At 39.7% G+C, this 15,431-nt stretch overlaps 1 protein-coding gene across 3 annotated transcripts in view; it reads left to right on the top strand.

Annotated features, from left to right (window-relative positions):
- The window catches only part of ERICH6 (glutamate rich 6), a 110,400-nt gene that overhangs the window by 19,115 nt on the left and 75,854 nt on the right, over positions 1-15,431 (top strand). For all 3 annotated transcript variants that reach the window (XM_075864003.1, XM_075864005.1, XM_075864004.1), the window contains 5 exons: positions 8,765-8,818; positions 8,896-8,954; positions 9,033-9,158; positions 9,378-9,479; positions 13,913-14,073. In XM_075864003.1, coding sequence (XP_075720118.1) covers positions 8,765-8,818; positions 8,896-8,954; positions 9,033-9,158; positions 9,378-9,479; positions 13,913-14,073 — 502 coding nt within the window. The remainder of the gene's footprint in view (positions 1-8,764; positions 8,819-8,895; positions 8,955-9,032; positions 9,159-9,377; positions 9,480-13,912; positions 14,074-15,431) is intronic.

The raw sequence follows: 15,431 nt of genomic DNA, 5'->3' as shown, positions 1-15,431 counted from the left end.
TTCTCAATGGACAACTCGGCGTGTTTTACTATATGACCAAGTGGGCGTTGTACAGAGGAGTGTATGATGCTGACCAATCAGTGACCAATCAGCGTCATACACTTCTCCCCATTCATTTACACTGCAGATATCGATATAGCTATATCGCTATGTGCAGTCACATAAACACACTATAACGCTACTCATGTGTCATGACAATGAATATACATTACCTCCAGCCAGGACGTGATGTGTATTCATTCTCACGACCACTTCTGTAGCGTCCCTGTAATTTACAGCACAGCACAGCGAGATCTCGCTGTGAATGACAGCTTACAGCGTAATCTCGCGAGACTACGCCTGCTATGCTGTAACTCACAGAGACGCTACAGAAGTGGTGAGGAGAATGAATACACGTCACATCCTGGCTGGAGGTAATGTATATTCATTGTCATGACACATGAGTAGCGTTATAGTGTGTTTATGTGACTGCACATAGCGATATAACTATATAGCTATTTGCAGTGTAAATGAATAGGGAGAAGTGTATGACGCTGTTTGGTCACTGATTGGTCAGCATCATACACTCCTCTGTACAACGCCCACTTGGTCATATAGTAAAACACGCCCAGTTGTCCATTGAGAAACTTGTTAGCATAAAGCGAATATAGGTCAAAAATGATCGTTTCTCTAAATAAAAAACTGCTGTAATCTACATTACAGCGCTGATCACATCATGTACAATATAGGCCACTTATAATGGGGTGACAGAACCTCTTTAAATCCTTTGCTGCTCTAGCGCTGATGGTCCCCTGCCAGTCTCTGTTTACATCGCTGCAGCAATTTCATGCCGATGACTGCTACAGCATAAGTATCTTTTTGAATGAACTCTTAAAATATCATATTTATTAGTTTCACTTTTTAAAAAGGGCTCAACTAGCCACTAATAATAATCTAAATTTATATAGCACCAACATATTGCGCAGCACTTTACAAATCAGAGGGAACACGTACAAACAATATCAGACATTACATATTGACAAAACTAATTTACAATTCAAACAAGAGGAGTGAGGACCCTGCTCGCAAGAGTTTACAATCTATGAGGAAATAAGGGAGACACAAAATGTAAAAAATGCTTGTTAAAGAGGCTCTGTCACTAGTTTAGTAATGCCCTATCTCCTAGCTAATCTAATAGGTGCTATCACACTGATAATGCTAGTGAGAATTGTGCCCCAAAAAGTTTATTATTTTCAAAGTTTTGATTTTTTTCTAAATAGGTAAATGAGCCTTTATTAGACAAGTGGGAGGTAACAGCAGCGATTCTGCTGAGGTGGAGCTACATCACAGCCTCTGACACTGTCCTATCAGCATGGAGCTGCTTCACATGGTGTGAGACACAGTCTAGAGTTAGGAAACAGGGAATTAATAAACTGGTGACAGAGCCTCTTTAAAGAGGCTCTGTCACCAGATTATAAGTGCCCTATCTCCTACATAATCTGATCGGCGCTGTAATGTAGATAACAGTGGTTTTTATTTTGAAAAACGATCATTTTTGAGCAAGTTATGAGCAATTTTAGATTTATGCTAATTCGTTTCTTAATAGACAACTGGGCGTGTTTTTTACTTTTGACCAACTGGGCATTGTGAAGAGAAGTGTATGATTCTGACCAATCAGGGACCAATCAGTGACCAATCAGTGTCATACACTTCTCATTGCTCCAGCCCAGTGTGATTGTGCAGTGAAAGAAGCTGGGCTGGAACAATGAGAAGTGTATGACGCTGATTGGTCAGCGTCATACACTCCTCTGTACAATGCCCAGTTGGTCAAAAGTAAAAACACGTCCAGTTGGTCATTAAGAAACTAATTAGCATAAATCTAAAATTGCTCATAACTTGCTCAAAATTATTGTTTTTCAAAATAAAAACCACTGTTATCTACATTACAGCGCCGATCAGATTATGTAGGAGATAGGGCACTTATAATCTGGTGACAGAGCCTCTTTAAGTACAATGTTCTACATGGTGACCACTAAAACTTTCCCTAAATCAGGCTCTAGATAAAAGAGATTGAAGATAGCAGGAAGGTAGTTAGGTAGAGAACTGATAGTATCCCTACCACTGAAAATGGCTAAACCTCCGTGACTAGGCTAAATATTGGATAGACTTTCTGCCTAGAAAAGTATATCACACCATATTTGTTTTGTGTGATAATGTCCACCAACAATCTGCTATGTATGTGAAGATAAAAATGTATAGATAAAATGGCTTAAACAATCCAACAATCATGCCAGTGGACGTCTGTCCTGATCCTAGCAATATCCATCGGTGTACCCGTAAATACATTAGTTTAAGACATGTTTGCTGGTTCTAGATTAAGCATTTTCACTTCTACGAACACTAGACATACTAGAATATGATGGTTCTAGCAAAAAACCACGTCCGCCTGATAGCTCGAGCTAGTATGTAGATAAATGCTAACAACCATCTATGTATTGCTAGAAAGGCAATTACTATTAGGATTACAATGAACATATGTCTCAGGTCAGTAAAGTCACAAATCAGGGTAGACCAAATAAGTACCAGTGGAAATGATCAAAAGAAGCATGCAAAAGCTATGTTGTCCTTAAGCCCCATTGGTCTCACTGTTTGCATTGTAAATATTCAGCATGCCTCCCTTTGTAGGACTAGATTGTCATAGTCCCCAACTCTTGGTGACTGGCGGACATGTTCGATCCCTTGAAATTTTAGGTGATTTGTGTCATCCAGATGTGACGCGATATCAGGATCCAGTGCTGCCCTCTGGTAAACGGAAATATTGGAACAATTATAGCAAATGCGTAGATGTTGGCCCTTCTATATACCATTTTCTACAGGTTTAGGGTGACAACTGTCTCTCAATAAACTGTTACTTCTGGTTTGATTCCTGTGTATAGTGGTACATAGTCTCCCTGTAGCCCGTTTAGTAATTGAGATATCCAGGAATGGGATCCTTGTTTCATGAATCTAAGAGGTGCAAAATAGACTGAGGTTATTGACATTTAGAGTCTGAACAAATTAATTGAACCTCTCCTTTGTATCGATCCAGAGCATCGCGAGATTACGCTTGCTGTGCTGTAAGTCCCACACAAACGTTACCGAAGTGTCGGGATTATGAATAGACATCACGTCCTGGCTGGAGGTGATGTCTATTTACTGTCAAGACACTTCAGTAACGCTAATGTGTGTGTATGTGACTGCACATCATGATCTAGCAAGATCACTATGTGCAGAGTAAATAAATGGAGAGAAGTGTATGACGCTGATTGGTTAGCGTCATACACTCCTCTGTACAACGCCCACTTGGTCAAAAAATAAAAACACGCCCAGTTGTCTATTAAGAAAGTCATTAGCATAAATCTAAAATAGGTCATAACTCTGTCAAAAATTATCGTTTTTTTTAAATAAAAAACACTGCTGTAATCTACATTACGGCGCCGATCACATCATGTAGACGATAGGGCACTTATAATGTAGTGACAGAGCCTCTTTAATGCAGATATAAAATATACTGTATAAGGAAATTGATGTTGATGCAGTTTTATAATATATTCTTTAAAGTGGATCCAACTATTCAGCTTCTTTAATGTAACTGAGAGGATGAAGTAACACAGATTTCTTGTAGCTCTGTCGTACCTGAACTGTTTTTCAGATAGATGTAAATGTTGACGGTAGCTTCTTAACATCTTTCCAGGCAGGAAATCTGCTTTGTGTCATACGGTCTAAGCAAAAGCCATATCTCCTATGTTCTGACATATTATTACAGTTTCATCGATTTCAGTAGAGATGCTCAAAGATGCAGAAATCTCAGCGTTAAAATCCAAAGTTGCACAGCACCTTTAGAATGCAATAGGCCCCTTTGTTCTAGTGATCGGTGAGGGGTCCCATCTAATATTCATTTGTCCCAGTAACATTGCTAAAAGTGTAGGTGCCATTCAAGGCCACAGCTATAAGGGCTGCTAAGGAAGCAGTCGTACACTGGTGTCTGAGGGGGTCCAAAGGCATCTCTGCTACATAAGAAGACATCAGTATTATAAACACCACATGGTAGGTGGGGGGCGCTGTTACAGACCTTGCATTTGGGCCCAGGAGCTTCAAGTTAAAGTCTTGATCCAGAGGGCTAATAAAACATTATTTTGTGATGATAGTGAGAGGCCGGTGACTTCACTGGCCTCGTTCAGCAGACGGCTATTGCACTGGACTCCACCACTAACATGTACATTCAGCTCAGCTGCTTATTTCAGACACCTCTGGCAGCGGCTTATCTCCCACGGGAAAAAAATATCTGGCATGTTGAAATTCCACATGCTGGATCCTTCTTTCTCCTGAAATCTGACTTCCCCTGACATGGGGAGCAGTCAGGAGGCCCCTATATAAATTACATTGTTGGTCGATTACATAGAGCCTAGTGCATTATGCATATTGAAGATATAAACACCTCTAAGGAGAAAGAACAGAAAAACTTGATTACTGAATGCAAATGGGAATAAAACGGACTTATTTACATTATACTGGCTCCATTATTATTTACTTAAAGTGTTATTCCACTTAAATATAGAATTTACATTGCACGATCTGAACACTGAGTTGGTTTAGGTTGTGCTGCAATAATAATTGCAATGCAATTAAGCGCAAAATCTGACAACAGCGGATAGTTTGCTGCTTTTTTTGTTCCACAGAATAAATAAAATGAAATTGTAAAGCAATGTGGGAAGCCATTTTCAATCTGGGGAATATGGATGGGCCATGTGTGTAGCGATAGGGACATTCCTTACAAACCAACTAACCAGCAAAAAAAGGGACAGGAAAAAACAAGGGTACACATGCAGGACAAGACACTAAGAAGAGAGTAAAAAAAAGGGGTGGAAGTAAACAGCAGATAAAAAGGTAGGAAGAAAATAAGAGGAAGGCCTCAGAGAATAAACCTAAAGGCAACAGAAGTTTCGAATTGCATCCACGGGGTCCAAAGTTTCAGAAAGCAACGATTCTCAGAGTGTAATTCCTCCATCTGCATATTTTTATTGGCCTCCTATGTCCATTCCCTGATAGAGGGTACCATAGAGGACCTGCAGTGTCTAAGAATCACCACACGAGCCACAGCTAAGAAAAGCCTCAGGATCTAATGCTTACTTATGACAGGAAGTCCGGAGACAGGGATAACAGAGCCAAATGGGATATGTTTGCAACTGCTACCTTACAAGTCAGATCCCTGTAGGCTTGCACCCTGTTACCATGGAGGTTTTGTTCTACTGTGCTGCCCATATTTTCTCTGTCTGGACATATTTGGACAGTGATGTCAGGAGCAGAGTTGGAGTCCCTGGAAGAGCGCTACTAGCGCTCTGCCCAGGTCTCCAGCTCTGGGGTTGCCCCTGACAACTCTGTCCATATATGGACAGTGATGTCAGAAACAAAGCTAGAATCCCAGTCAAAGTGCTAGAAGTGGCTCTGCTCCGGGACTCCAGCTCTGGGCAAGCCCCTGACATCACTGTCCATATATGGACACTGATGTCAGTGGCTTCCCCAGAGTTCTAGAGCAGAGCCTATACTAGTGCTCTGCTCTGGGACACCAGCTCTGGGGTTGCCCCTGACATCAGATTTCGATCCAGGTGGATCCCCTGACGTCACTGTCTATGAACAGTGACGTCAGGGGCTCCTACAGCAGAGGAATCCTTAGCCAAGGAGTTGGCAACGCTCTGGCTGGGGATTCCACTACTAGATGGAGACCCAATGGAGCTATCTACTGAGTGTCTGTGTGTGGCACTATCTTGACATTCGTGTGTCTGCAAAACGCTGCCAACTGAGCCGCCAGACTGCACACTTAAACTGGAAAACTGGATTGTTAAAATAAGCACGTGAAGAAAACACCCAAATTTCCGTTAAGTTTAAACCTAGCGGTATTATTATAGTAATGTAGTATTGTTATAGTATTTCAAATAACTAATTGATTAACAATAATTTTGTATCAAATTTGAAAGTAATGTGGCACGTCAACTTCACATTTTTTGTATATGTGGCCCACTTACCCGGCCGAGTTAGAGACCCCTGCTATAGAGGGATATTATACTCTGTCGAAGACTCTCACCTATCCCAACCTGTCTCAAAGAGGCCTCCAGAAAACGTTCATGAGTCTGATTTTTGCACTGGCAAAGTACTAACAATAACATATATACAGGGTTGGCCATTTATATAGATACACCTAAATAAAATGGGAATGGTTGGTGATATTAACTTCCTGTTTGTGGCACATTAGTATATGGAAGGGGGGAAATTTTTCAAGCTGGGTGTTGACCATGGCGGCCATTTTGAAGTCGGCCATTTTGTATCCAACTTTCGTTTTTTCAATGGGAAGAGGGTCATGTGACACATCAAACTTATCGAGAATTTCACAAGAAAAACAATGGTGTGCTTGGTTTTAACGTTACTTTATTCTTTCATGAGTTATTTACAAGTTTCTGACTTCTTATAAAATGTGTTCAAAGTGCTGCCCATTGTGTTGGATTGTCAATGCAACCCTCTTCTCCCACTCTTCACACACTGATAGCAACATCACAGAAGAAATGCTAGCACAGGCTTCCAGTATCCGTAGTTTCAGTTGCTGCACATCTCGTATCTTCACAGCATAGACAATTGCCTTCAGATGACCCCAAAGATAAAAGTATAAGGGGGTTTAGATCGGGAGGCATTTCTTCTGCGGTGTTGCTATCAGTGTGTGAAGAGTGGGAGAAGAGGGTTGCATTGACAATCCAACACAATGGGCAGCACTTTGAACACATTTTATAAGTGGTCAGAAACTTGTAAATAACTCATGAAAGAATAAAGTAACGTTAAAACCAAGCACACCATTGTTTTTCTTGTGAAATTCTCGATAAGTTTGATGTGTCACATGACCCTCTTCCCATTGAAAAACTAAAGTTGGATACAAAATGGCCGACTTCAAAATGTCCACCACAGTCAACACCCAGCTTGAAAAGTTTCCCCCCTCCCATATACTAATGTGCCACAAACAGGAAGTTAATATCACCAACCATTCCCATTTTATTTAGGTGTATCCATATAAATGGCCCACCCTGTATATTAGGTGGTAAGGTGCAAATACAGTACACTATAAAAACATACAACCAAGTATGACTTATATTCCACTAAATTCTATTATTGCTACCAAATCTTTTAGAACATAAAGTGACACTATCTATGTTGGAATAATAATTGTTTTTACAGGGTAATGTAAAAATAATAGCTATCATCTACTCACAAAAAAAGAGAGATCAGCAGCACATCACAGTCCCAGAGAGCATTCACAGGGAGCTTTTTAAACAGGAAGGAATTTTCCAATTAGTGCAGGAAGTGTCGAGTTGCAGCCAAAGCAACTCCAAAACAGGCAAAAGAGGTAGAAGAACCGCATCACACACGTTATCAAGGTACAAAATAAGGTGTCTTTATTTCACTAAAACAGCTACGTTTCGACCCCAAGGGTCTTTCTTAAGCAGTAAATAAAGTGCAAATGTGCAGTATATATACAGGAAATGACATCCTTCAATTACTGCTATGATGTCATTTCCTGTATATATACTGCACATTTGCACTTTCTTTACTGCTTGAGAAAGACACTTGGAGTCGAAACGTCGCTATTTTGGCGAAATAAAGACACCTTATTTTATACCTTGATAACGTGTGTGCTGCGGTTCTTCTACCTCTTTTATCATCTATTCACAAAATGTCTGTGTTCTTTGAGGTTACCATGTTTTAGCTCTGGACTTTTTGGCTTGATATAAGTTCTGATTTAAAAAGTTACTGGTGTTTTGAGAAACTTTACTCTGCATCTAAAAGAGTTTTAGTGAGTCGTGAGACTGACATGCCCATCATTTAATAATTTTAGTTATTGCTCCCAGCAGCCTTGTCATTTTTAGCAGGATCAGTAGAGAAGTATAAAGATGCTTGGTTCACCTAAGCATTTGGAATACATTTTGCTCAGTGTATTGGTAGCCCTATGTTAAGCTGCCAATTCCTGTAGTTTGTCATATATATATATAGGGCCAATGTACTGTGTCCATTGTTGTCTAAAAATGTTAGGAGTTTCAGATAATCTTTGGGTAAGTAAAGGTGGCAATGCACATTAGACAAATGTTGTCTGAACCCGCTGACTTTGACTGATGCTTCGGCAGATGTCAGTGGAAAGTAGGATCAGACATGTTGAATTTCAACATGTCCGATCCTTTGTACCTTGGGGAGATTTCCGGAGGTCAAGGTCGCTGCACATTCCCCTCTCCCCTTTGAAAAAACATTCACACTCGGCCAATTGTGGAGTTGGGACAACCACTATCTTCAGTGTATATCTACCTTAAGCGTAAGTAGATTCCATTATGCAGCAGATTTAAGATGTATAATGGTCTAGGAAGACCCTTTGAATCCATAAAACCTTAACTAAGTGGGGCTTGCAGGAAATGTTTGACCCTAAGGTAACTAAACATGTGGAAATTGGGTAGACTAAACTCAGCATGGAGATCAGGAAATGATTTGGGACTAGAGTCGAATAATTGTGCTAGGTACCACAGTTCCCTCGGCAACTATTTTGTAAGTTGCCTGATGCCCCGTTTGGGGCAGTATATGTTATAGACCTTTATAAAATACAGCTTCTTCACAGTGTTCCAAACCTGGAGTGCTTGTCTAAGCGATACCAATTTATCAGCTTGATCTTCACAGTTTACTCTTGCGCACATGTAACGTTAGGCCTGTTTTTCATTTTTAGAGGAGGAGTCTCCTCAAAAAATAATCCAATCTACTGTGGCTGAGCAAGAAGAAGGTAAGGAAAAAAACAGGAGTAATTATGTATCAGTGATAGTTTTAACTATTATCATTAATTTCTTGCATTGCTTACAGACTTATACTCTTCATTATCAGAAGACCTGAGTGAGCTAAGCATTCTGTGTGATATGGAGGTAATGAGAGTTTAACTTTTCTTTTTTACTTCTCACATAAGTGAATCAACTAATAAAAAATGTGATGTTTTCCTGTAGTTCTCTCATGATTACATGACGTATTTTGAGAAACACCTGAAGACTTTACCCAGTGTTGGCCCCCCTACTATCCTGGCATACAAAAGAGAATCCTCAGAAGACAAGCGGCTACTGGCAATGATGAAGGTGATTAATTAGTTACTTCTCGTATAATTTGCATGAGAAGGTCACGAATGTAATAGAGCTGTAGTGCAATCCTCATTGGTGTCAGGTCATAGGAAATCCTATCAGAATATTACAGCAATCTCTTAGTAGCTATGTGACTTATTATTCCCAATGCATATTATACAGAGCTTGTAAAATTGTCACACTTATTATCTTGACTATTCTTATCTTCTGGCGTAGATCCTAAGGGAGCAGTCTGGAAAGGAACTGTGTGAATTCTGTGAAAAACCGTTAAAGCCATTTCCTCTAGAATACATCATAGACACTGCATTTTCTAATGAGGTACATTTCTCCTAATATTGATGTATGGAACAGGCATTAGGCACCTGGGTTTAGTTCCAGACTCAGTGCGGCAGATTTATCTGTGTTTTTTTAACATTAAAATTGGCATAAGATAATCCTGAAACTGTGGTAGGGGGTGCACACCATGTTTATCAACCAGCAGAGATATTTTATAAAGCAAAACGATCAATGTGGATAGTCTACATAATAGAATTCCCCCTAATTTCAGATTATAAAGTTTATACAATGACAGAAAACGACTTGTTTAGTTTTTATCAAACTGCAGAGACATTTTTGACAGATGCTTATGCGTATAACACTTGAATTTTGCTTCCAAAAGGGGAGTTGCAAGGGCATAGTGGTGGCATGGCCTGCTAGTCACAGCTGTGCAACATATTCATTCATGTCTAAAGGCAGAATTTTGTCATAAAGGTGGAGCACATCTTCGATCAGATTTAGTGGAGATCTTGTTGCTGTTTTATAACAGTTTGTGGTACACAGTCTCATTTTGGCACCCAAAGCCCCCCCCCCCACACACACACACACACAGACACACACACACACACACACACACACACACACAGATTTCTACTGAAGCAAGCATAGATCACCATAGAATATGGTGGCTCCAAGTGTTAAAGCCATAAAGTGGATGCTTGAAGTAAAATTCCAAGCAAATTTTCATACTTAATAAAATTACTCTACCACGGTCCTGTAGCACATCAGGACTGTTATTTATTTCCCTCTGGTCCCTTAAATGCAAGTTTCCAAGGTGCTCTGTACACTATAGGTCCTTAACACCACAGCAAATAGGAAAAATGGCTTAAACTACCAGGCTCTACGGGACAAGTTGCCAAAACAACGCTCCTTTCTCTGACATCACTTCCTGCTCTGCAGCTATTGGCTGAATCTTTACCTCACAGATTCACAGCTCTTTCCACCTTCTACATTTACTCTACATAAAATACTGGTAATATGGAGAGCTCCTTGCTTCCTTTTAGGTAATTCTCTTTGCTGCAAGTGCAGGAGAAAGCAGTTAAAATGGAGTAGGGCACTCTCAGTACATTTCCTCTGCGGCAGGAAAATACGACCAGCTGGAGCTTCCTCGGCAATTCCTAGCAATTAACTGAAAGCTGGGGGGGGCAGAGCGATTATTAGAGAAAGGGTTGTCTTAATGAGGCAACATTTTCAAAAAGACTGTTGGTTGTGCCATCCTACTGGATTGGTGTGACTGACTCTACTTATTCTTTTTAACCTAATTACGACCAAGCATAGTGTATGTACATCATAGGGGAGGGGGATTGTATGGAGCAGACTCACGGGCTCAGTCCGCTCCATATGCTGCGGGTGTAAGCTGTATATTACAGCTGACACCCTGCTCTTACTGCTGGGATTGGAGATAACTCATATCCCGGCTGTTCAACCACTTAGATGCCATGATCAATAGCAACCGCTCCATCTAAGCTGTTCGAAAAATGGGGACAGCCCACCCCCCCACACCACAATTACAGGGTGCCAATCATTGCCGCGGGGTGTCAATGGTTGCCATGGCAGCCTGGGGGCCGAATGAAGGCCCCCAGGTCTGCCAGCCCAGAGGCAGGGCTTAATAGGAAGCAGTAAAAATAAAATATTCTGCAATACATAAGTATTGCAGTATATTGTGCAAGTAATCTAACGATTACTGGTTCAAGTCCCCAGTTTAATAAAGGGTCTTTTTATATATAAAACATGTTGAAAGTTAAAACATAAAACCCTTGTCCCATTTTTGCCAAAAAGTAATATAAAAAATAAATAAATACAAAACACAATTGAAATATGCTTTGTCTGTAAAAGTCTGAACTACTAAAATATAACATTATTTAAAGGAACCTGTCACCAGCATTTCACCTATTAAATCAGCAATACCTGATGGAAGTGGGTGAAAAATGCTTTTAATGTAACCTATAATTATCTTATAAGTCGGCTCTGTACCTTTAGTATTCAGTTTTTTTAGTGTTCCAGCACTATATGCTAATGAGCATAAAAGAGTCATATCTTAATTCGAAAAGAGTCATATCTTCATTCCTCAAGTCTTTCCGAGTTAACCCCGCCTCCTTACTTTTGAGTGGCAGCTTACTTTTGATTGACAGCATTCAGGGTGGGCCAGTTTTTAGTCGTGGGCGGGCTTTAGAAGTGGAACGATTGAGACTGCAGGATTATTACCATAAAATGTCCAAAATGTTTGCAGACCGTTAGTTATGGTCAGAGGAGGAGTTTAGGAGAGGGGATACCGCCAATGAACTTTTGACAGCAGCGCCCAGCGAGGAGTGAGTAGAGTTTAATAGGTGAAATGCTGGTGACAGGTTCCCTTTAACCCTCACGGTGAGCGCCATAAAAAAATTGAATAAAAAGTGCATATGTACCCCAAAATTACTAGTCCTTCTCAATGAATTAAAATATCATCAAAAACTTAATTTATTTCAGTAATTCAATTCAAAACGTGAAACTTATATATTCTATAGATTCATTACACACAGAGTGATCTATTTCCAGCATTTTTTCTTTTAATATTGATAATTATGGTTAACAGTTAATGAAAACCCAAAATTTTGTGTCTCAGAAAATTAGAATATTAAATAAGCCCAATTTCAAAAATTATTTTTAATACAGAAATGTTGGCCTACTGAAAAGTATGTACAGTATATGCCCTCAATACTTGGTCGGGGCTCCTTTTGCGTAAATTACGGCATCAATGCGGCGTGGCATGGAGGCGATCAGCCTGTGGCACTGCTGAGGTGTTATGGAAGCCCAGGTTGCTTTGATAGTGGCCTTCAGCTCGTCTGCATTGTTGGGTCTGGGGTCTCTCATCTTCCTCTTGACAATACCCCATAGATTCTCTATGGGGTTTAGGTCAGGCGAGTTTCCTGGCCAATCAATCACAGTGATACTGTGGTTATTAAACCAGGTATTGGTACTTTTGGCAGTGTGGGCAGGTGCCAAGTCCTGCTGGAAAATGAAATATGCGTCTCCATAAAGCTTGTCAGCAGAGGGAAGCATGAAGTGCTGTAAAATGAAATCAGCATGTCCATAAAGCTTGCCAGCAGAGGGAAGCATGAAGCGCTCGAAAATGTCCTGGTAGACGGCTGCGTTGACTCTGGACTAGATATAACACAGTGGACCAACACTGTTGCTCAGTGGTCCAAAGTCCTGTTCTCAGATGAAAGTAAATTTTGCAATTCATTTAGAAATCAAGGTCCCAGAGTCTGGAGGAAGAGTGGAGAGGCGTCAATCCAAGTTGCTTGCGGTACAGTGTGACGTTTCCACAGTCAGTGATGGTTTGGAGAGCCTTGTCATCTACTGGTGTTGGTCCACTGTGTTTGAGACAAAATTTTGGAAAAATGCTGGAAATAGATCACTCTGTGTGTAATGAATCTATATAATAAATGAGTTTCACTTTTTGAATTGAATTACTGAAATAAATTAACTTTTTGATAATATTCTAATTCATTGAGAAGGACTAGTATATCAATAAAAACTACAGCTTGCCTCATAAGCCATCACACAGTTCCATTAATGGAAAAATAAAAAAGTTCTGGGTCTCTAAATGTGGCGACACAAAACATATATTTGTTTTAACAAAAATGTTTTTATTTTGTAAAAGTAATGAAAAATAAATGTTTCAATTTGGTATTGCCGTAATCGTATTGACCCACAGAATGAAGTTAACATGTCATTTTTACTGCAGGGTGAGCGCTGTTAATACAAAACCCAAAAAGCTATGAGGAAATTGCTGGTTTTTTTTTCATTCCACCCCACAAAATAATTTTTCAACGTTTCCCCAGTACATTATATGGTACATTAAATGATGGCGTTAAAAAATACAACTCATCGTGCAAAAATAAATAAATAGCCCTTATACGGCTATGTCAATGGAAAAACTAAAAAAGTTTTGGCTCTTGGAAGGCAGAAAGGGAAAAACTAAAATAAAAAAAAACAGCCTGGTCATTAAATGGTTCAATAGGTTGGTCTTTCGTGTTCTTCTCTAGTAATGTGTATGTAAAGAATTATAAGCCGATACGGGAATGATATGTGTAACTATAAAGCACAGATGAAAACTAGTGTATTAAAAGATAATAATGAATATATTGTAGCCAGTGTGTAACTCCTACAAGGAAGATGCATTAGGAAGGGCAGGCTGAGTGATGTGGCTATGTGACAATGCGGTGAGTCTACTGTACAGATTCATGTTGCATATTACAGAGTAAAACGCTAAAATACAGTAAGTTGTGTAGAGGCGCCAGGGAAAACACGTTTGATGGATTTCAAAGGATCTCTGGGGTGTTAGAAGCCATACAACAATCTCTCTGGTCTACAAAATCAGGGCATAGTTTCATATTTTTACTCTGGAACATAGTCAGATTGAAACTAATACAACTAACTAGAAACATTTGTAGGTTTTTTGCTGCAGGCAATTTAGAAAAATGTTCCAGTATCTGTTCAAAGAAGAGAAGCGGCTGCTTCAAAAAGATGAAATTGAGTTCATCTCGGTTGCCCCCCACGGACCTTATGGAAGTGAAGTTGAGAGACAAAAAGCAAAGGAAAAAATTGCACAGAGGTAACATCCGATCTTTACGATTCTTCCCACTTTCCCACATGTTGTTCTGGGAACATCTGAAGCCTGGTAGACTGACAATGAAGCATTGTGTATATGGAAATACATGTCATGACAAAATACTCACTTCTAGTGAAATTTATAAATAAAAGGACCTGGACATTTTTTTGTGACATTGTATTTGTACAATATTCATTTCCTATCAAAATACAATTCACATTAACTCTTTCAGCCCATAACTACAGCAAAATGTTTATCCTCAAGCAATGCAAAATCATTTATATTCCTGCCTTTTATATTAGAGTTGAGCAATGTGATTTAATACACTTTTTGGCTGCACTTCATTTTTAACAGAGGGAATTTTGATTTTTGATTTGTAGTTATAGGCATTTGATCTTTGTTAATCTCACAAGAAATATAAACCTTGCTATTTTTTTTTTAATTCTTATTATTAAGACACACCTATTCAGACATTTATATCTACAAATGTTACTATCCTAGGTACATCTCCTTCTTGAACTATGTAGCTTTACCATTGTCTGATTTCAATCTAAGGGTATGTGCACACGATATCGACAATTACGGCTGAAATTACGGAGCTGTTTTCTGGAGAAAACAGCTCCTGCATTTCAGGCGTAATTGCTCGTACTCGCGTTTTGCGAGGCGTCAATTACGGACGTAATATGGAGCTGTTCTTCATTGGAATCAATGAAAAACGGCTCCAATTACGTCCCAAGAAGTGTCCTGCACCTCTTTCTCGAGGCAGTCATTTTACGCGCTGTCTTTGACAGCGACGCGTAAAATGACAGGTCGTCGGCACAGTACATCGGCAAACCCATTGAAAGCAATGGGCAGATGTTTGCCGACGTATTGGAGCCGTCTTTTCAGGCGTAATTCGAGGCGTAAAACGCCTAGTTTACGCCTGAAAATAGGTCGTGTGAACCCAGCCTAAAGATAAATCGGAGATACTTCAGCTCAAGTTGGTGTGAATGTGCAAGCCTAGCTCTGATACATGGCTTGTGATCTCCGTCAAGTCTTCTGCTAGAGCTGTTTATTGTTAAATTCGCAGATTGAGTTAACAAAAAAAAATAATTTTAGATACTCTCAGGATATTAGATTATACAGGATCTCTCCTTTTGTGATATGTAATCTGACAATAGAGTAGACCAGTGGTTGTAAAATAAAATTCCCCTCCATTGCCCTGCATGAACCTGAGTAAGATACAAGCTGCTTCTTATAGTGCGGGAGAAAGCTACATGGGTTGCTGCTATATGTTCTGGTTAGGGGAAGATCCTGGTCATATAAGTACATTGGGTATCTGCATATGCGGTAATTCTCTAATCAGTTCATACATAGAGAGG

Source organism: Rhinoderma darwinii, chromosome 4 (genome assembly GCF_050947455.1).
Source record: "Rhinoderma darwinii isolate aRhiDar2 chromosome 4, aRhiDar2.hap1, whole genome shotgun sequence".
NCBI lineage: Eukaryota > Metazoa > Chordata > Amphibia > Anura > Rhinodermatidae > Rhinoderma > Rhinoderma darwinii.
This window is presented reverse-complemented; position numbering and strand designations above follow the sequence as displayed.